The following is a 23,219-nucleotide window of genomic DNA, read 5'->3' as shown; positions in this document are numbered from 1 at the left end:
GAGGGTGGTCCTGTTTTCCTATGCTCTCTTTTTCCCACGAAAGTACAACATCAAATTAGGGAATATTTCAGAACTTCACAATGTAACTGCATATCGAGTAAAATGGAAACCTCATTGGCTTTCCAAATTGCCCGTGTATTATGCTGCAATCCTTACAAATAAACGGAAACTAGTTGTCGGAATTCATGATAATTTTCGAATAAAAAGAACAGCAAAATATTGCCAGAGCCATTTTGCACAATCGAACTAATACTGTTAGTAAAATCTTACAGCAACAAATTTGATAATAACGGCAATAAATTTGATAAATGTCTACAAGTGAATTCGATAAATTACGAGACAACCGATTTTCCTATTCGGCGTGAAATTGTAAAATCGTACAACGTAAGATCTAAAGTTCAGAAATTGTACGTTGTAAACTGAACGACGGAAATCCACGCTCCAAAACTCGTCACTTGTCGATTCGCTATTACTATTTAACAAAGTATTGTGCAAGAGGGTCCCAGTATTGCGCTTCATCGGATCGAAAATGTCTTCTACCGTTCATAAAGGCTATATATAGGGAAGCTTCTATCGAAACCCATGTCGAGAAAGCTTTGGAAACGCGCGAAGTAGTCGAACCTTTCATCGGCAAGGACCGCAGTTACCGTAGCAAATTGCAAATACCGTGAAAGATTTCGATGATAAAAAAAGGTAAAGAGGGATAAGACCTCAAAAGTTTCGGCTCGTTATTTTTATGGCAAACTGCTTCATCGCGGTACGAACTGACCCCACGTTACGAGCACCGGCCACGTGGATACCTGCTTTTAAGGCTCGTATACGCAACCAGCTACTACTCCACTCCCACTACCTGCTTATTTCTACTTCCCACTTTTATCCGCCGTCTCCTTCTTTCTCCGCATCCTGCTAACATACACTCTTCCATCTCCCAACCCGACCAATTGCGGTGTAGCTTACCTCTACCTCGTGTCTGCGTTCTCTGTCTCTTGTCGGTTAGTGTCTCACGAGTGATCCGGTAGCGTGGATGCTGTGCCGATCTCGCTGGAAACTTTGCGTCGTGCCGGGAAACGCATACGCGATATGTATCTTTGAGAAAGTTATACAGAATGTAATAAAATAATATCGTCAGTTTTAACGGACATACATTGTCCGAATTGAGTTTCACGTAACTGGTATTCCCTCTTTTTTTTTTTTCTTTTTAGATTTCATAATAAGTTTTACAGTGAGTGATCTTTGAACGTCGGTTAGTTGGAAAATTATCGATATTTTCTTATCTGTTACGTGTCGTTAACGTTTAAGAAGGACTACCGTTGTAAAAATGTTTGACGGCGACAAATTTGGAAATTAGATAGTGCTTGTTCGATGCTGTATTTTTACAAGATATCGAGAATTAATGGTAATAGCAAGAGCAAATAGTAAGAGCAAATAGCAAAAGCAAATAGCAAAAATACATTCGGACTCGGCTACTGGATGCGTTATATCTGTGGCCTCTATCTATCATCAAGTAGTACCCGACGAGTGGTGGTCTGTTAGTACGGATGCTGCAACAGTTTCCCGAGTTATATTTTCGCGCCAGTGTCGGTAAACACGAGATATCGTACGAGAGTGTTCTTGAAGTTTCAGAATTGAATGAAACAGCGCAGTAAAGAGAGACGAGTAAAATCGAATATCCTGTAAATGAAATACTCGAATTAACCACGAAGGATTAAAAATAAGGGGCCAGTTGAAATGAAAATTTATGTCACGAGATTCTAAATATCGTTGGATTTAAAAAAAGAAAAACAGCATCTGGACGCGTTTTCGTTGGATGGATATTTCGTTTCACGTTACAACTCCAATTTTTCTGCGTTGCGCGAGATAAATGAAACTCGCTGGAGGAAGACGTAGGTCAAATGGAAAAGGATGGACCTTGGATTTTTGTAATCCTCGTAACGTGAATGGTATTACGTTTTATGTTCGCGATAAAATTTTCAGCCCTTGCTGAAACGACGTTGACAAATGGAACCATTTCACTCGATACTAGAAGAGATGTTTCGGGAAGGAAGCTCAAGAACGAGGAAGATTTGATACTCAAGCTCGTAACGCCTTAACGCTGTAACATAGAAACGATTCGATCAAAATGAAATATCAAAGAATCGTCAGAAGACGAAAAACGTGACGAGGATGAGAAACGATGGGAGATCGTACGAAATGTATAATCGAGGGTGCGCGATATTTAGTACGGTGTTCATGGTGTAAAGGATACTTTGAAAACGATACGACGATCAATCGTCCTGTTTCTCGTGACGCGGGTTTGTTCGCGTTGGCTTGCCACCTTATTCGATCTCTCGACGAGGAACTCTCTTTAAGGGACCACGGTTCCAGTGTCCCAGAACAAAGAGAGGTTATTGCTATAAAAGAGAAAGAGAGAAGGAAGCAAAACGTCCGAGAATCTCCTTAAGAAGGTTTATAAATAGGCATGGCCAGTCGAAGCGATATTTTCGCTCTCTCGGTGAAGCGACAATGAATTGGTCACGACCACTGTGACGATAAATGCCCTTCGTGGCTACTCCTTAACAAGATTCGCTGCAAACTACGAACGAAATAACGATTTTCGATGCACAACGTAGAAATCGAAGCCTGTAGTTGCGAAAGAGCGTGTTGAAATTTCTTATTATTTCGAGTCGAACGTAGTTCGCGGAGAAATCCGTTGCGATTGTTTTGACAGTGTGCGTTCGTAAATTCTTAAACTGTTGTCGTTCGCGAATTATACAACGGTGATTCAAGAACAGCTTCAGTGGATCGAAATAGACTTTGATCTCCGTAAAGTGTCTCTATTGTCGCCACGATGGATATCTGGAATCGGAAAAAGTTTGACGTACGAATCGAGCACGATAAAGAGTTCTTTGACGCTAACAGGTAAATTTTTTTCTTAGTTTCGATATTTAAATTACCGAATGTATAGCATCGGCGCTGTAAGGAAATAAGCTTCTATTACTTAGAATGTTAGGTAAAATAGAATTACGTTATGGCGAATAACATATTCGCCGTGGACGATAATGACGATTCTTAACGAAGTTGTCCGTTTCTGCCTCGACCTTAGCCAGATCTGACACGATCGCATGTGCAGCGGTCGAACGACAGGAAAGTGTTTGCTCCGCGTCATTGAGCTGGTCGTACAATTTTAATTCCACTGGTAATAGAAATAATTAGCGTCGTCAAGACCGTAATTTCAATTTAAATCTCTATGCCACATACCGAGAGTAAGACTCGAGCAAGAGAGACCTGGGATTTCGAGGCAAACGAAATAATACGAAATAAGTGGGTCGCTCTTAATCTTCGCGCAGCCTTACTCCGCTCGTTGCAATTAAACAAGAAACGTTATCATTTTTATTAATTTAAATAAATGTTCCTTCGTTGCTAATCCTTGAAACTGAAATTATTAAGAGCTTATTTGACGAATAAGCTGTTCGTCTTATTACACGTGTTCGTTAAATGTTTGCCATCGCGTTGGAGATTTACTCGAAGAATGTCGAAGCTACATTATTCGACGTTAGTATTTAATCGTCGACAGTAAACATACGAACGATCGGTATTTCTGTACCATCGAGTCGCTGCTTCAAATGAACGTAAAATAAATTACATAACCGCAGCGAGTGTCGCACAGGTCGCTCGTCCGTGTGCAGATTAATCTGCGTGTTCGTGCTTCTCGTCGAAAGACTGGCATACCTATTGCACTTATACGATCTTACGTAAGTGATCCTACTTCCGTCGTTCCAAGGACTTAATGCTACGTAAGGATCACCTGGGATCGGAAGAAATAATATCTTCAAATGGAATGAAAAAAAAAAAAGAAAAATGATATCGTTACATATAACGACAGGGTATATAACCATCAGGCGATCCTTATGCATCATTAAATTCTTGGAAGGATGGAAGTAGGGTCGCTATAATAAGTGATAGAACTTTCAACGAAAGAGTTTACAACTCGACGTAAACTTGGAACGATAAGCCTACTTACTGTAAAAGTCAGGAACGAAAAGTACCCAATTTCTTGAACGCTTGTAAGACAAGGAACCGGAAAGATACGGAAGAGACATTAACAGATTTATTATTTGGTAACCTCGTTATTCGTATGAAAAAAATCTTAACGCGATCGTGATTATTTTGTAATAGTTACAAAAAGATGGAACAAAAAGAGGCGGGATAGAAAAGGAAAAGAAGGTTACGACCGACATCGATGAACAACGCGTCAACTTTTACTCGGTTAGGCTGCGGTTTTACTTTTTACGTTGCAACAACAACGGCCTTCAGAAACGCCGGTCGCGTTGAAACGAATTCCAGCGCTTCCGGTATTCTTGGGCGGGAAACGTTCACGCTACGAAGCGAACGACACAGCGGTTTCGAGCTGTCTGAAACACAGTCACGTTTCTTTAGATCAGCTCTTTCGAAACGATTGTATTGTACGTACACACGTATTATTCCCGTGCCTCTGAATATTCACATAAACACAAATACGCACAAGTTCGTGCATATTCCTATTTAATTTTCACATCGGTATATGTGTCAACGTATAAGATGAAATATGATAGGATTTTAGAAGGTGCATTCATTACTTGGGCGTTTTACGCGGATGCTTGTTTTCCAGGTAAAATGTACGATAACCCTGTACATATACGCGAACATATCTGGTTTCTGGTATGTATCTACGGTTATTACGAACGTGCCAGAAGAGCAATTCTGTACGACGATTATTCGAAATAACAGCGTAAATGCAAATGAGAATAACTTGCACGTTAAATGATATTCGGCGTATTTCAATTTATAGTATTATTAGAGTGCTATGCGCAGTGTATCTAATGACGTTATGCAGATATAATCTTTATCGTCTCGGGACTTGTTTCAACGTCATAAAAATTATGACAGACAATTCGACTAGACATGTTTTTAGTTGCACATTCCGTGAAACGGGGATAAAATTAACGCCCGTTCTTTGGATCATTTTCGACCGAATCGAGTTTCTCTATCGTTGGAAAATTTCTTAAATTTTTCGACAGATAAGAAAGAACCGTTATCGATATGATTTTTTTGATAAAAGCCCTCAATTCGGTTGAAACGAAAACGAATTTGAGACATAAAAAATTGCAGGATCGCAACAAGATTGAAGTGTAGAAATTGTGTGAAGCCAGTGTTTTAATTTAATTAATTATACCCAAGCGTAAATTGAACGATATAATAAAAACGAAGTTAACGACGAGTACGACGATACTTTTTATAGCAGCGGTCGTGGCAAAGAATAAAAGGGGAAAATCAACGAAAGCGCGGTTAAATGTTATTCGCCACGCATTATTTCTACAGGTTGAACATTTTCATGGGTGGCGGAAACGCGAAGCGCAGCCAGCTTTTAACGCGTTTGTGTTGGCCTGTGAGCGCGATGCAATTTCATTGAAATTTGTTGGATAGGTCGGTTGCAAATTTTTCGTCAGGCCGGGGCCGCGGGGCAATCGTGGACAGAAACGAAACTCGAGTGCAATTAGTCAGACTATGGCTCATCGACTCGCGGTATTTTACACAGGTGTGCACGTACGCGGAATTGCGGCGGCCGCGTGCATCGATGCATGATCGTCGAATCGCTCCTCTTTCTCTCCTATCTGTATTTTCAACGAAAAGCAACTCTTGCGTTCGTGTTACCAACGAATTAGTATCTCGTTAACACGGCATCCCGTGTTCGCGTCGTTGTGTCCTTGCGCCTCCTGCGTGCATGTATTGTTTGCGCTCGTTACATTTATACCGAAACCTGGAAAAATATCGTACGAAATTACCGCTATCTCGTTGAAATATCGCTTTAATACGGCTAACGTAACAGCTAACGCGGGAGAAATAACAAAACTCGCAGCTTTCGAATAATTGTTGCAACAAATATTATTTAGCGAATATTTTTTAGCTATGTATCTTTCCAGAGCGCAGGTAGGCTACGCTGTTCGACTGAAATCTTTCTCGTTAAAGAAATTTCTCGTAGTTGCATCGATCAGTTATTTAAAAAGGAATTAAACTCCTGTGAGTTCACCTGCTGATAATTATAGATGAATTAGTAATTGTAGAAAAGATATACACAGATATTTCTGTGTTTTCTCGTAAACTTCTTTGAAAAGAGATACAGCGTTTGTGAAATAAGAATTGGAGCATGCACTTCGTTATTAGGTTTTCGCGAGACTAAACGAAGCATAACAGCGGCACCTTGTTAAGAAACAGAACATAAAGTAAAGTTCTCGAAGAATCGTGCAAACAGACGTAGACAATGACTTTACAGCGTGTTTGTAGGCGTTAAACAGCCGTGGCTTCGTCATATTGTACAAAAATCCGGTGTCGCCTAGTAACAATGCTCACGCGTGCTTTTTACGTGCATTGTTGTCGACACGCGTTGAAAGCGCGGTAGGAAAAACGCTATGACGTCGTTGACGAATGAGGAAGAAAGGCTGCAAAGCCCTGTGACGGGAAATGCGAACGAAAAAAAGAACGAGAATAGGAGAGAACGAAGCGGCGCCGGAACACTTCGCGTCTGCTGCATCGAATGCGTACGAGCATTTTAAACCTCAATGAAAGTCAGAGGAAAACGCGTCTCGATCGCTATACCTGTAACATTGTTTCGCTGTATGAATCGCAAAGTGTAAAACAATAGTACGAGTCCAAACGGAAAACGTTCGATCGCTACCTTCGTTATATTTCAAGTTTGAAAAATAAGATTCTGAAATCCTTGAAAATTTATCGCATTTTTATCATATCATGTTCGTCGATATTAAATTATGTTATTATTAGACGGAATAAATTTCTAAATTTCGTTCGTTTAATGAAAAAGTTAACATTGTATAAAGAATGACAAATCCTTTTATTGCGGTCGTTACTAAAGGGTTAAAATCCTCGAAGAACAGCAGGAGGGCGTTTACCAGACTTTCTTGAACTTGGTCACAGACGTAATAAAGTGACGAAGTTACGATCTTCGCCATACTCTTTAAGCCAACTGTCGCAGGGGTGGCGGCATACTTAAATGGCTGGAAGCTTAAAGCGTTAATAGTTGCGTACGAAGAAATATTTCCACGTCGTCGCGCAGCAACGTTGCTCAGATACGTATCGTCCATCGCTATTATTCATACAGTATATCAGATCTCTTTGCTATTACGTATACATATATGTACATACGTCTGTTCCATCTCGAGATCTCCTTCGGTCCCGTTCCGTTCGTGTCGCTCTTAACGATCCAACCAATCAATCGAGATTCCGCATAATCGTTGGCTACATTGCGTATGCATCCCCATTTTCGGTCCCGTTACGCTCCTCTTCCCATCTTTCGTTCTTTCTTCGTTCTTCTCCTTTCCCGCCTCTCTCTTTCTCTCTCTGTCTCTGTCTCTCTCTCTCTCTTTGTAATTTTACTGGGCGGACGCTGAAATTCACACGAGAAGCCAGCCAACGAGAGAAAAAAGAATTCCTGAGCCGCGTAAGCCAGTTCGTAAAGCTGCTTAATACGAGCCATTAAGGTGACAAATTCCAGGAATCATAATAATTCTTTATCGTTGACAAGAAAAAAAAAGCATAATAAAAGGGTGGTTTTATAGCTCGTCACGAACACTTACTTGGTACTTGCTTCTGTGTCGGAAAGTTAAGTGAAAGTCCGAGTTGCGTCAGTCGAATATACAAAATTCATTGTCCTATCGAGACCAGCACGAAATTATGATAATGCACAAGTGTAATTACGTATCTCACATAATAGTATACTCTGCATGTGAATGTTACTTAAGATGGCAATCACTGTAATAAGTGTTTCAGATATTATTTTTAAGATATCCTTTTAGCACGTTATAACTTCAGCTGGTCTCGTATCAGAGATGTAGTGAACGTATCGAATGCATTTTATGTGTTAAATACCAGAGTCATTTAGCACATGGGTATTTTTCTAGAACTGATTTTAGCATTTCTTTCGAGCATTTATTTCCAACTAATTCGCGATAATGTATAATACAATGAGAGAAGTAGTACGAATGATTCAGAGATAAGTAATTCCACTGGAAGAAACGGTGTCTATCTCGCGAAAGAAGTTTTTCAGTTTTCGTTAATGGAAATGTGAAAGTTTAATGTGTTCACGAAACGCATTGGATATGATTCAACGACCGATTGCGTAATTTCGTCGTGTGAACAATCGTCCGGGTGCTCACGGTGCGTTTGCATATCTCTCGCGAATCAAGCGGTTTCAGCTTCGTACGTATGTGTGTAACCACAGGAACATTAACAGAATTGAATGATATGTGTAAATTGTGCTGACGGACGATCGAACGATTAACAATAATTTGGTCAGCGCGATGATTTCGTCATTATCGTATCGTTGTCCTTGAAGGAAATTTCGCCTGATAAAATGCCTTGCATTCGCCGTATGACATTTATATTTTTATACTAAAAATATTCAAATTGATTTGTTTCGAGATTCTTATCAATATTCGCATGTTCTACAACGACGATTAAAACTTCTACTAAATATTCCCTGCTTCGAAATCGAACGAAGGTTCGAAGAATAATTTACACAGGTGTGAAAATGCAGTTTTATGATTTTGCAATACTCTTCCTAAGAAATTGGACGCTTTGTAATCCGCCAAGTACTGTCTGCGATCTTTTCTTAGTATCGTTCAGCTGGCCAAGGTGAATCGAATTCGCGCACTTGCGCGGCCGCTGGCTGATCCAGGAAAACCTGATAAAGTAACGCGAGCCGTTCAAGAAGGCCCAACCGATTACGGAGCCCAAGGCGATTATTAGCTGCCGCTCGATATTCCTTTTTTTTCGCCGCCGAGCCGCCCATTTTTTCTCGCAGATTACGCCATCACCGTTATGCACATTCCATGAATTCCATGGGTCGTTGGGATCGTTAAACCCGTCTCTTCTCTGCCTCCGTCACCTAGATCGATTCGCTAGCCCCCGTATTCCATTCGATGACTCACATCGAGGAAACAAAGAAAGTAAATTGGTCTTTCTTTTGTCTAAGTCTAATATAGGATACGTAGCTGTTATTACGTATCGAGTATTTATTAAGCAAGTGATACAGAGCGTTCGACCGAGATCACCATGAGCTGTGTCAAATAGAGGATATGGAGAAGCGTGTAGCTTATGACAGTGACACCTGCGGTTACAACCTGAGAAAAATTAGCCGTAAGAAATTTAATGCAGGGCACGAGTTTCGCAAGTCTGGTTTCGCGTTGCATTACTATGTGGAACTGTTCGTATGTAAAGTACTGTAACGACCACAAAGCTCGTATAAATTTAACTCGTCAGTGTTTGAGCATGATTAGTATCGTTTCTATTTGCAGAGTCCACTATTCTTCGTAAATATTACAACGAACCATGAATTTTCTATTATTATTTAATTAACATCCGGTGTTTCGATCCTGAATTGATTATACGTTCTCGCATATAAATTTGATGAAATGCTAAGTAAACAATAGTCCAAATGAACTGTGCAATCGATTCGCACTCGCTTGCTTACTGTTACCTGCCAACAGTGTTTCCTACGGTACGATTGCCAACTTGATAAGCTTCGAGCACACGGAATGAAAGTTATTCTTTGCAAATTAAGTATTTCCCACGCATAGTTACACGCATAGCATGCAATTTAGCGATATTAATGACTAAGAAAATTTCAAACAAGACAAATTTATCGTGTAATTAGTAAATCCATCTCGTAGCTTATATTTGCATCTCCGTCGTTCGCTCTTAACGTCGATTTTCTTTTAATCGCACGTTTAGAAGCAATATACCGTGGAATTTGAATTTTTTGGTAATTGGTTGAGTCGATATGCGGCGACAATTATGCTCCTTGTTCGATCAATGTGTTTTAGAAACGCTTATGTAGTTACCGATGATAGTTACCTTCTAATTAGCAGGATAATCGTTTAACATTTTCATTTCCCATGTTGAAAAGGCCCGAATATAGGCATTGTCTCAGGAAATGGGTTAGACCTGTTAGGAATCTCCCCGTTGCTCGAATGCAACTCACGTGAAATCGTCTGGCAGGAGCTTCGCGGAAACTCAACCTGAATTCCAATTCTCTAACCTATTCAGCGAGACAACCACCGTATCGTTAGTTCCAACGTAATTATCCATTTAATCCATTTAATCGAATTACACGTTTCGATACCTTTATTTTAGATTTCTCTTAATTGGCAAGAGCATTCTCTTCGATCGAAGATATCGATTTTCTACGATAGATATTCACGTATGTTTGGAGTTTAATAAATTGAACTTTTTTTGTAAGAAATTTGTGCAACACTATTTTGATCCGAGAAAACTGTAGTCTTTTGTAAGTAATAGTAACGTACGAGTATTCACGAGTACGAGTATAAATGAAAAATATTTGAAATCCTACGTACCTTAACGTGTAGCGAAATATCGTGGAATGAATTTATTATTTTCTTTGTTTTCTCCGGGTAGGGAATCAAAGCAAACGCCAACGGCAATTTTCCAAGTGGAGAGTACGAGCGTTTCAAACGACTGGGACAAGCACGCGAGAAATGTCTTTCTCCCTGATATTTGCATGTTCATATCTCTCGATATCCTTTGCCGATCACACTGTAAAATTCTGTCGCTCGAACTTTGAATTTCTGTTGTCGGCTTATGCAAATGAACGCAAGCCATCGTTTCACCGTTTAGATATTCATATAACTATTTATGAGACAATTTGTCTCGCAGAATTTCCTTTACTCCTAGAAATTGCTATATTTCCTAGCACGGTAGCAAATTTATACATTAATATAAATAGTTACTCCATAAAATACTCCATGAAACGATGTAATAAAGTTGTATATCGCAATAATACCAATTCTTGTTGTAGGTCGTTCGATAAATATAATAAAAAATTTTTTATTAACGAATATCATTGACGCAAGTTGAGTGTATATAATTAACTGTCCTCTCTTTTTATTTTTTTTTTTTTTTTGGACTATCAAATGTCACACGTAAATGTCATACTGGGCTCTTTCGAATTCTTAACGTTATATAACGTTATACATATTTTTGTATACTGAATCCATCAACGTTATACTTTCCACGTGTACAATGGATCTTTTTGTGTATTTTCTTGTAGCTACTATGCTTGCATAATTCCTTCAACAAGTGCAACTCATCGACGATTTTTCGATGACTTTGCAACAGCTCTCCCTCTCTTTCTTCTCTCTCTCTCTCTCTCTCTTTCTTTCTCTTCTCCCAATCATAACGTACTTTCGAAGACTTGAGACAGCCAACAGACTATTTTGCCACGTGCTAACGTACGCCCAAATCTCTACGTGACATCACGTATACTAATTTCTGCGGATATTTTTAAAATTATCCCCAGATCGTAGTTAATACACTAGGATGAACGTCCGATCTCTTGCGATCGATCCTTAGGCACTTTGCCACGCAGTCTACGGCTACGACACAGTTTGACTCGCGCTTATCGTATATCACAATTGTAGTGTTTTCACTGGGTATAGCTTAGATAGCTTCGATGTTATATTTTTAGAAAAAGAGGAAATAACCGCGATCGCTGTGCTGTTCGTTCGCGTTTCCTCTTCCCCTTTTTCACTTCCTTACTCTCACGGTAATTATGAAACAAGGTCTGCATGCAACAGCGACTTGAAAAAGCACATGGCCCGTGACAAGAAAAGCCGGCCTATATCCGACAGATAAATGCGATGGCTGTTTAGCACCGAGGAAAGTCCCGAAGGCACGAGCCATCTCTAAAAATAATCGGTCTATCGGCTTCTTGTGTACCACGAAGCACCGAGATTAGGGGTAGTCCCTGCGCGTCAGCCAACTTTTCTTCCGTTTATGGAGTCAATAAAACGGGAAAGTTACAACTGCCGAACTTTATAATATCGTCTTTTTACGATCGTCGAGTGAGAGTTTACCAACCACTTGGATAAACAAGAAGGTGACGCGATAAGTGGAAAATTATTCAAGAAAAGAATTCTCGACTAGCGTAATAAATTTGTTCGACTTTGTTAAACGTATTATAGCGAATTTTTGAACGAACGTTCGAATATAAGAAAACGAATGTTCCACGATTCGTATATCAATTGTACGAGAGGATGACGTATATCGCTATTCCAGTCAACGATTTGTCAGTACATAATTTATATCGCTTGGTAACTAGCATTTTGACTTGCACGACTTATACCTGTACAGCGTATATGAACCAGGTATAATACTTTATGTTCATAAAATTTGTTATACCGTTAACGCGGCATTGCATAAGACGTAATTATGTCATGTTGCGAGATGCGCACTTAAGTGATTTATAGTTTGATTAAAAACACAGAGCGCTGGAAAAGGTAACCGCATCGAGTGCCCGATGGCTATTACGAAAAGGAACTTGTTACGTTAAGGACAAGAAACTTTTGCATCTTGAAATATCTTGATAACTGCCGCACCGTACACGCGTATAAAGAGAGCAATATTTCCTTTTCGTCGACAAGCTACGGGGAGTTTCGGTTTAACGGTACTATCGTCTTGTCAGTGGTAAAATTGACAGTCGAACAGATCCATTAAAATGATAACGTAAATAAGAGACTTTAACGAACGACTATCGATAAGCAAATTTCTCCTTCTATTCGATAAGGATCAAGAGAATTGTATCGTGCCGTTCCATATTAAACGATATTTAACGAGGCACGAAGTATTATTCTTTAATCGTCCGTTTGCGCTATTCATGGGAACCCATATCTTTTAAATTGGTAATTAATTTTTGATCTATTCTTTGATATCTTTGTTCGTTAATAACTTTGTCGCCAATAAAATTGCATTCCTATGATATAGTGTAAATTAATATAATTCCTCGGCGATACAAAGATAAGGGAAATATGTTATATATATATATATATTAAACAGATACTTTGTTCCAAGAAGTTTGCTTATTCTGCAAGAACGATCTCAAGCCTTTCGCAGAGTCTTCTCGTGTAAGCAAAAAATTGGTGGTATGGTTAATCGTGACTGTAGCTTTCTTTCTTCGATCACTTTTTTGTGTCCTACCAAAATATATCTCTCCGTTGAGCCCTGATATAAAAGAGTATTCGAATATTGAAACGATATTTGAATATCGGATAGCGAGACGCGTATTTACATTTTCACAGAAGAAATGTAATATAATTTTCATACGTAAAGAGCAAACACGTAAGATTCCATCGCCAGACTGTCCGGTCTCTGACAGCAAGTATCATTAAATTACATTACAAGTCGTTCTATTCCATTTCACCGGACGTTTTCTTATTCAGCGATTCGTCGCACGATTTAATCGTGTTAACTGGACACTACGAATTCAAACGTTCATTGTGTTAACTCTTGGGCCCGGTGATGGCGTTCAGCCAAATAAAAGACGGTCACTTCGGTAATTTTCATCTTTAAATGCCACAGTACACACGCGATCTATCATCGCGAAAATAGCATGTGTCTTACTCGTTACAAAGCGTTCTATAAGCTGCGGCAAAATTTGCAAATTATAAAAATTCAAATATTTATATTTCTTTTAATTATATAACGTTAGAGCTTTCGTTGTTCCATTACAAGTAGGCAAAAAGTGGATAAAATTGTTACCCTGCTGCTTGTTTAATGTACGTGTCAGAAATGATTATAGTAGCACGATAAATCGTGTCTTTACATGGAAAATACGATGTTGGTGATTAAAGTTTTGCTACATGTTTTACGATTGGACCAGGCACATCGCTAATAATCAGGTACTGACGGGTGTTCTGATCCGGAACCAAAGAAACCTCGAAAGTAACGTGTAGCTTTAGGCGACATCGCAAGAGCAGGGATCAGCCAAAGGCATAAACCTTGTCGGCGCAATTCATCGTTGAAATCCTGTCGCTGTTGAAAACGACGTTTCAACGTTGAAAATGTTGGGGACGGTTCGTGCAAAGATCGTACGAAACAATTCTCGTTTAAACCTCCATATAATAATTAAATATATACCAAAGAGTATTAAGTATCTATTAACGTTGATCGCTAAATAATATAACTGCTGATATTTATAATCGTCGAAGCGTCATGCCGTGAGACTTTTATCTCTAAACAAATTCTTATCAAGTACCCAACAAATTATATTTAAACGGTGAATCAATATTTTTGACGATAGCCTATCGATTTAAGGAAGCACTTTATTTTGCAAGATATCTCCATTTGGCACTTTGTGAAAATACAAGTATAACAGAGCGTAGTAAATATTCCGCTCGTCTTTTTCGATAACTCGTTAATCCATTAAAGGGACAACGTTGCGTTAACAACGTTTTATTTATAACTTTTTCTCCGTTACTCTGCATTGAATTCTGCTTTTTAAGAGTGTGATTGCAAAAAGAAATTCGAACGACCATTATATCTTGTTCCATCGACACTTGTATCATACGACACTATGATAAACTCGAATTATGAAAATCTTGTTCGTATTCTGAATCGATGCCGTTGCGTTTACTTTAAAGCGTTGTCTCAATGCTTGCACCTTTAATGGGCCAAAACCTCGGGAACCTTGTGAACGCAGTGTATAAGTTTCCAATTAAATCAACGAGGAAGATCACAGTGGAAACTGGTCTGTCAATGTGACTCAACCGATCATCCGTGTAAATCTGATTTTTACGTGGATCGTGGCTACCACTTATCGTTCCAACGAGGATCTCTATTCCACTCACGTATCCGCGAGATGCATTCAACGAAAAACGGAAGGACAGGGGAAAAAATGAAATTATCTCTCTGCGAGTTTCGATTTCTGAAGCGCCGATGCCGCCAAGCGACGACACCGGTTCCCCACGTCAGATATCAGATCCTCCTCGTCGGTTTCTTGCGCAATCGGCTCCTTCGACTTTTGTCTCGTACGATCGCGCGACGCGTAGGTATACCAAGCGTGCGCTCCATAAGGGTGTGTCGATAAACCCATATTTGAAGTATGTAATGAACTTGCTTGTAATAAAAAAAAAAGAGACGAAAAAGGTCAGTTGGAAAATTGGTTGAGTCAGCTTCTTGTTGTGCCACGATAAAAGAATCTCGAACGTGAGATTCGTTCGTATCAAGTATAATTAAACGAAGGCGATGTTTGACTTTGATCGTCGATGAAAAAGGCAGATTGGAAATTGAGATTTAAAATACGATATGCATATTCATGACGTAAAATGAACTCGATCGACAAGGGTATAGTATCAATTTCTTATTTTTCCATGTAGAAAGATGTAAGAAAATCTGTTGCTGGAGTAACGTCGTAATCTGTTTCGATCGATCGTTATAAATTAAGATCAAATTATAGTTAGAAATGAAACGAAGACTAAGATTAATAATAATTAACGAAACCGTCTGATAAATTAAGAAACCATCGTATTACGTTCGACGATCGCAGTAAATTAAATCACGAGAGTCATGAAAATGGTTTTATAAAAGATATAGTAACAGATATAGGAAGGTCCATAGAAATAAATAAAAGCTGGATCGAGTAAACGAGCGCGCAAGATGTAGCAAGAAATCGGTAGATTGGCGATACGCATGAAATCGAAAGCCGAAGAGAGACAGGCTACGAAGACGTTTCTTACGTTTCTTCTTTTTCGTTTCCTTGTTGTGTAGCGGAGAGGCGAGGACGTTACCATAAGGAGACATCTCTTGCCATCTTTGGCTCTGTAGCCGTTCTCCTTCCTCGAGCACGGTTTCTGAATTACAAACCTGATTCAATGTACACGCCATTCGGCCGATTTGAGGGACACGTAGCATCGTCGATCCGTTGATTGCATCTACCAATGGACTCGGTTAATTGGATACGCGTGATTCGATGGGAATTTTGACTCAGCCTGCGTTGCTCGCCATCGATATTCGTCATACGAATGGCGCAAGCTATTCTTAATACAGCGCGCGTAATACCATTTCACGGCTTTCCTTCGGTTTTATAGTTAGGCATAGTTGGAGCAAGTACGTCCAAAAATATGTCAGCTATTCGAGCTATGCGTCGAAACGACTTCGATCATCTGAGCCTTTCTCGTACAACAAGTTTCCAACTAACAACGTTAGTGAAATTACAACAAACGAGTGGCGTTCGATTTCTCTAGAAACAAATAACTCACTTTCGTAAGATTACCCATCGTAGTAAAAAGTGCATCATCGTCGCTTTTCTCTGCTTTCCAATGTACTCAGTTCGTCGATATTGCTTCCAAGCGATTCATGTACATCGCGAGCTTAGATTCGTAGTACAGACAAAGTCGGGGAAACTCTGTGGCTCAAAATACGACGAAAATCAAGAATAAGTAAATCGCGTCGAAAGTTTCATTCTCGAGGCCAAATTTTCTCCAAAACGAGACTTCGAGCGAAACAAATCTTATTCCACATCTTCGACTTATCTTCGCTTTATCCGTAGAGTAACGTCCCGCCAATTATCCATTGCTATCGAATCGTATGTGATACACGTATCTAAAAAGTGGTAGTTTGGAGAATCGAAGGAATTGGAAGAAAATATCCAACGATCAACGTGGAGAATAGAACAACCTGTTGGATGCACCTTCGACCCTTTATTAGGAAGCACGATGTCTCCCTTAAGAGCAACGTTTTCTTTTTTCGCTGTCGAAGGTTCGCACGAGTACACGTTCGACGGAGACGGTCGACGACATAGACAGAGAAATGCATTAAAAAGCGCCATCGCCATTTACGGCTGTCATCTCGCGTGGATAACCCGTGAGTGCTCCGAGAGGGTTCCGATGTGTCGCGTTGCGATCTCGTGGACGACGCAAATCTGTACCGCGTGTATTCACAAAGGTCTGCGTCAACTTCGACAAAAGCTCGCAACCCTTTATCTTGTCGAGTCTTACTTTCGATTGAGATTTCATTTCAAAGCTTCGTCGTTAATGGAGTCTGATAAGGGTTTGGGGAACGTGCGTTCCTCCGAAACGAGGTTTCAATGGTTGCTCAGCATCAAAGACTGTTTGATTTATTTGTTGCTAGAAGATTAATGATTCATCGTCGCTTGGAAATTCTGCGCTATTGAACATCCTATGGTTAAAAGTATTTCTCTTGATTGGGAATGTAAAAAGAAGGACAAATGGAAATTTGGAAACGTATACCGCGTATACGATTAGACCATGAATTCTTATGCAAATGGTTACGCATACAAGTCTCGAAAGGACTAGAATTAAAATAGACATTCGTTTCACCTACTAACAGTCCTGGATGTTTTCCCTTCTTTTACACCTTTAAATTTCTCGTAAATGCATGAAAAACCTTCGCAATCTACGTATAATATAGTTACGATAGAAGATCGATTCTTCGAAATACGTATCGGATGTCAAAGGAGAAATAAATTCTCGATAGAGCCCAAAAGATCTTCCGTCAATTTTCCATTGTTTGCTATTTCAATTCTTTGATTACACGTTATGTACGCCCGAGTACACGATAGAGTCTATAATTTCATAAAAATAGTAAATGAAGATATATGAAAATTACGAAAGAGAAGGATAAAATGGGAATAAAAGGTAGGCAAAAGTAAGAGCATGTTCTGTCAATTACTCGATCCACGTTTTCACGGTTTTCCTGAATTCTGTTTCTCTGTCGGATGTCCGCGGGCATGGCACCCCATCGTTGTTGGTCGCATGTAGCTCGTACGAACACACAGGCAATCTAGTTGTTACCTACGCGTGGGCACCCAGGGTATTGTCGGGTGAGTCATCTCTCTCTCTACCATAGCTCGTGTATACCTCTCACCACCCCGTGTGTGCAGCGTGTGCAGTATAGTACGGTTTGTTTTCTGGGTAAAAGCCGGAGCCGCCGTGGCTCTTAAGAACAATGGAAACAAAAGAGGCAGGCCGGCACGCGTGCTAGCACAAGGTAGCCATGGTCACGGCGGTCACGTTTCGTAGAATGTTGTGTCGTATATGTACACCGTGCTGCCGCGTCCTTTATGTACACCTACACCACGCTCCTGTACCTTCCTCGCGTTGCTCTACCCTCGAAACTATGTACGCCGATATGCACCAGTCACCTCGATACGTCTACCGTGTCTTGGATTCTCGACTATTGCTCCCAAACGACACCAGAGACGACGTTAACCCGTACTTTCCTCTCACTTTCCCCTTTCGTGTGGTTTACGTCCATTCTATTGACTTGGCAACTAAGTGATTGCGGTTTTTGTCATTAGATGCTATTGAGAAAATCCGCGATCGCTTAATTGCCAAGCCAATAGATGGAACGTTCGACACTTTTGCTACCGCTTATGGCGGAATATTAATTTTTCACGAAATGTACGAAATAGATATATGTTTGGTTACGTTTTGTATCGTTGTTCAACTCGTAAATATCGTGCGAGTAGAATTTACTTTGGTGGAAATGCATAGATTAATTTTTAATCCTTGGTTTCTTACTCGAATCGTTGATAATCGAGGCAACGTAAATTGTACACTTTTTCGTTGTAAATTACATATTTCATCTCGCTTTCTCTACTTAATATACTCGTGCTTTCTCAAGTTTCACGAGAAAAGTATGTATATAAATTAATGCAACGTAAATTCTTCGTTATTTTATTGTTAATTACTTGGTTTCTTTCGTTTCTTACTTTCCCTATTTTGCATAGTACTTTCGTCGATTTAACGAAAGAAGTAAGAAATCTGACGACTACGAAAGAAATCCATTTGAAGTAAAGAGCTTAGAGCGTCAACCGATATTTCAGTCCCATTGAACTGTCACGTCAGTCATCAGAGATCTTTTCTCTCGCAGTTGTGAATCCAATTACAAACGGAATGTAAGACCACAGTCCTAGATAATGTTTCAACATCAACTGGATCGAATTCTGCATCGACATCCTTCACCGCGCCAAATTTAATATTGGATGAGGCGAATTTAAATTGAAAGCGCGCGTTACGCAACTGTCTTTCGACTTAGGCCACCGACTAGCTACGGGCATATCCTTGGGGATCTGTTGAAAGGAAGGAAAAAAAGAAAGAAATTTTCGATCGATTCGCATGGTGTACACGAGTACACATCGGTTCATAGCGTGATCGATGACGAGGTTTTACGTGTGTTGCGCAGGTCGAGAACGTGAGCCTGTGCGTAGGAGCGCTCCGAGCTCTTGGGGCGGACGTGGGCTCCGTGAATCCTGGCGAATTGGCTGCAGGATCAACCCTCTGGCCGGTCCTCGCCCTTCTTTTCGCCCTCTCGCGATACAAGCAGAGAGCCAAACAGCTTCAAGACATGCCTAGGTAAGTTTCAACGCAGATTCCTTCTTACCGACTGTCAATGTAGATAATCCCAGTGGTTTGTATCTACCGCGGATAAGTTAGATTTCCTGTACTAACAGTCGATAACTGCGTGTCGTATCGATTGCAGATAAATTCGGAATTATCGAAACGTTACCATCAAACGCAAAGGAAGAATGTCTTCTAAAAAGGATAATGCACGTAGTTCTTTAATATATTTTTAACTGATTTGATTGGATATCGAATACATTTCGTTTATAGATTTCGCCAATGATTTTTAGCCTCGTTTCGAAGGTAAACTGTACATCCAAATTTTCCGATACGATCGACCAGTAGCTTCCAGTAGATGGCCTTCTTTCCTTTCGCCTTTCTTATCGTTAGAAAGAAATACGACGAACAATTTCCACGTTACAAACGTCACTGTAGCACGAAACTACGAAAATATTCGTTATATTTGTAAAGTTACATGTTTGTTAATTTAGAAGACAGGAAATCGCATAAAAGACATTTGTATCGAGCTCTCTCGTATCGAGAGGTAAATTTTCAGTGACCATCGGCGTTCAATCTCAATTTCAATTTTCATCTCATCGTTATCGATCGGCATACATCGCGATAAGTAAACGTTCGTGTCGTGCCTTCGACTCATTACGGGAAAATTTTCGCGCACTTAGATCTCATCGTACTTTTATTCTTGGCGAGTTCGAATCGATACCGACGTCCCGTCAGACGAACGACCTGACGGCGTGCTCATTAACGTCCGCGTTAATCAAGCTGTACGCGTGCTCACACCACCGAACGAACGCGAATATCACGCTATATACATGCAGGAAGTGGCACGACTGTGTTTTACACAGCTGTATTTCGCGTAGTAACGTAATTGCGGGCTCCTCGGAGTTTCAAATATTTTAATTACTCCCGTCCGCGGTTAATTGCTCCCGCGGCTCGCCAGAGTATACCAAGGAGCCCCACTGACTTGCCGTTTTTCTTAATTCGCGTTTCCCGTGAGTCGCGACTGTCAAGGTCGTTATTTTTAAACCCACGCGCAAACTCACGCCTACGCGGGGCAGACTTTTCGCGGAGGTTGTGCTTTTCACCGAACGAACGAGACGATATTAATCTTCGTTACGTATCCCGGCGACAATTTTTCCTACGGTTGCTCGATATTTCAAACCGGCCGTTTTAAGAAACTTCGTATTACGACGTCGCTCGTAATTTGCATTTCCGTCTTTATCGGAAAATCGATAGCGTTCGAATAGAAACGTTTATTTCTCTCTTTTCTCTATTTGCATCCGAAAAATCGTACTCGCGCCACTCACGTGCAAGATAGTTGAAACGAATTAATGAAAAATCGTAACGTTCGAGCAAAATGGAAGAAGAAGGATCCCGCAGGGAAATTCGTGGCGAGTGGAATGCGAGGTTCGTCGTCTAATGGACCGTGTAACGATTCTTCGGCGGAATGGAGAAACGTAAACCGTCGGAACCTTTAGGAACGCTCGACATTAACATATTAACAATGCTCCATTATGCCCACGACTGAGTGTAGACCGTGGTCGTTGTGTTACGCTCGCCACACAATATAACCACACGTATACATCGAAACTCCCCCCGCAACACAAACCAGCCAACGTGGGTGTATTATGGCTCTGGCCCGTATAACAAGAATATAACGGGTAACCAAAAAATTCTATTCCATATTTTCCAGCCGATATATTACCCGTCACGAAAGCTCCTTAAATAAGAATTCTGTCCTTTCCATATACCCTTTGATCTTTCTGCTACTTGGTTCGTACTTTCTAAATATTTACAAATATCTCGTTTGGCAGCATCTCGTACGAACAAGACAAGTAGAGGAAACGTACGTCTGTTATTCAGGCGAGTTTCGGTTCATCGACTTGAAACTCTCGGTCGTTGCTTGTCAATTCGACGCGTTACGACAAATACCCTGGCACGATGCTGATGCGGCAAATTTTGCGTTTGCACAAAATTTGATATCTTTTATTTGTAATTAAAGAATATGCAAAGTTGTGATCTGATACAGCAGGGTATCACGTGTATGTGAATTTCTTGTCAAAGGCAATATATTTACACGCTTGTTATATTTACAAACATTTACGAACTCTCGAGTAGTATGTTTCCATACGTAACACATAATGTGCTCTTTCAAACAAGCTTGCACGAAGCTTATTAATCGACCTAATCCATCTAATGTTTGTTTGACGCTAAGGGGCCGGCGAGGATCAAGTATAACAACTAAAGTATCCGAAACGTAAACTAATAATTCTATACCGTACTTCTAAAAACACACACAGCAACAAAAAAAAAAAAAATAATCGATATAATCGATTAATTTAATCAGGAAAAATTCACTGGTCTGGCGAAACCGTGTTACTCCGCTACGATATACGATACCAATGCGTGGATGGGAGGCATGCAAACTATCGTCGTTGGCTATCGGTACGAACCCATGAAACCGTACGAGACGTTCGAATCTGTAATTAAGTGGACTTCTCGAGCCACTCTGTAGAAAGCTACTCGTGCACCGTTTATACGATTTGTACACACGCTTGCGTGCAAGTAGAGGAGACACGCGCTCAACTCTTTGCGTACGAGGCTCATACTGGCGTACACAGGGTGTATTGTCGAGTCTCGGTACAATACTGTGCGCGTGCACGTGCTCCAGCTATGCCAGCATTATCATAAAAATGATTGAAAAATCCAGAATGGTAAGCGCTCGTGTGGGATTGGCCGGCTCTTACGGAAGTGGTGCGGTGCGATTGGTCGCATGGATGCAGTGGGGAAATCCACGGAGGCTGTGGGGTACTGGTGTATAGAAGATAAAGGGAGAGTGAGAGGAAGAGAGAGAGAGAGAGAGAGAGAGAACGACGAACAGCACGGGAAGGCGAAGAGAGCGAAACGCGGTTGTCGGACGATTCGAGGGCGAAGAACGAAGAGGGGTTCATGGGGGTGAAAGCGAACAGACGAGGAGGGATGAACCTGGGCTTTCGCGTCGTGAAGAATAGAGAGGGTGGAGAATGGAAGGAGAGAAGAAGACAGAACGGAAGATAGAGAGAACACGAACGGAGAAGCTTGGTGCGAGGACGAAGGAGAAACGGATAGATAGGAATATTGCGAAGAAGAGATGAAACGTGTATACCAGAGACCCTGCTAAAGGGAAGGTATATCGCATCTGTATGGGGATCCAGAGAAGAGAAAGGGAGGAAGAACGAACGAGAGAGTCTGGGGTAACCAGAAGCGGGGAAGAGAACAGGGAACAGAAAATGAGAGAGAGAGAGAGAGAGAGAGAACGCGATGGGGATTGCTCGAATGAATAGTGGGGGCAAGGGCGAGAGAGGGAGAGAGCGAAAGAGAGAAGCCACGTGCTATGGGAACAGGAATGGTTCTCTCTCGGCGGGCCTCAGTTTGAAACGGGCCATCAACGATGCCTACACACCATGGCCACAGTATGACCGTGGAACAGCTCGCCATAAGGCATCGTCGTTGCTTCGGTGGAAGTGTAGTGTAGTGAACGAGGTTCCGTTCGGGACAACCGCTTTCGATTCCTGTTTCTGTTCGTGGATCGTGCGAATCGAGAGAACTGGCCCACGTAAACAAAGAGCGAAACAACACGTTGAGAAATATGCTTGCTTCGGAAAGGATCCGTACGTCGATTCGTTTCGAGAATATTGGGTCGATGTGCGCGATGATCCGCTCACGGTTCTCACGGTTGCACCGAGACAACGAGATCGACGGTTCGACGATCGATTCGTAGCGGCTGATCGAGAAACAATGAGATGGTTTTTGCCAAACAAATTGCAAAACGATGTACGGTTGCGTGCGCAACGACGCTTCCTGAAATGTTGTTTGCTTGGTCGCTAAGGGAATCAACATCGCTCCGTTAATAACCGGTTCATCGAGAGATAAATATAGTAACCGCTTCGAGAAAATCGGTAAAGATGTACCGGTTGTCGTCGGTGGTTCTCTGGAATTAGCGACTCGAGCGAAACCGCAGGATCGCCAGCTTCG

General features: G+C 40.9%; 1 protein-coding gene across 6 annotated transcripts in view; it reads left to right on the top strand.

Moving 5' to 3' along the window:
* LOC117206179 (protein sickie) overlaps positions 1-23,219 on the top strand; it is a 192,776-nt gene that overhangs the window by 53,309 nt on the left and 116,248 nt on the right. For 5 of the 6 annotated variants that reach the window (XM_033445293.1, XM_033445289.1, XM_033445290.1 and 2 more), the window contains one exon: positions 19,030-19,199. In XM_033445293.1, coding sequence (XP_033301184.1) covers positions 19,030-19,199 — 170 coding nt within the window. Of the gene's footprint in view, positions 1-1,799; positions 2,899-19,029; positions 19,200-23,219 lie in introns of those variants that run through there. The other variant, XM_033445295.1, reaches the window with a different exon arrangement.

The sequence above is a fragment of the Bombus bifarius genome, unplaced genomic scaffold (genome assembly GCF_011952205.1).
Source record: "Bombus bifarius isolate JDL3187 unplaced genomic scaffold, Bbif_JDL3187 scf7180000007996, whole genome shotgun sequence".
NCBI classification, from domain to species: domain Eukaryota; kingdom Metazoa; phylum Arthropoda; class Insecta; order Hymenoptera; family Apidae; genus Bombus; species Bombus bifarius.
This window is presented reverse-complemented; position numbering and strand designations above follow the sequence as displayed.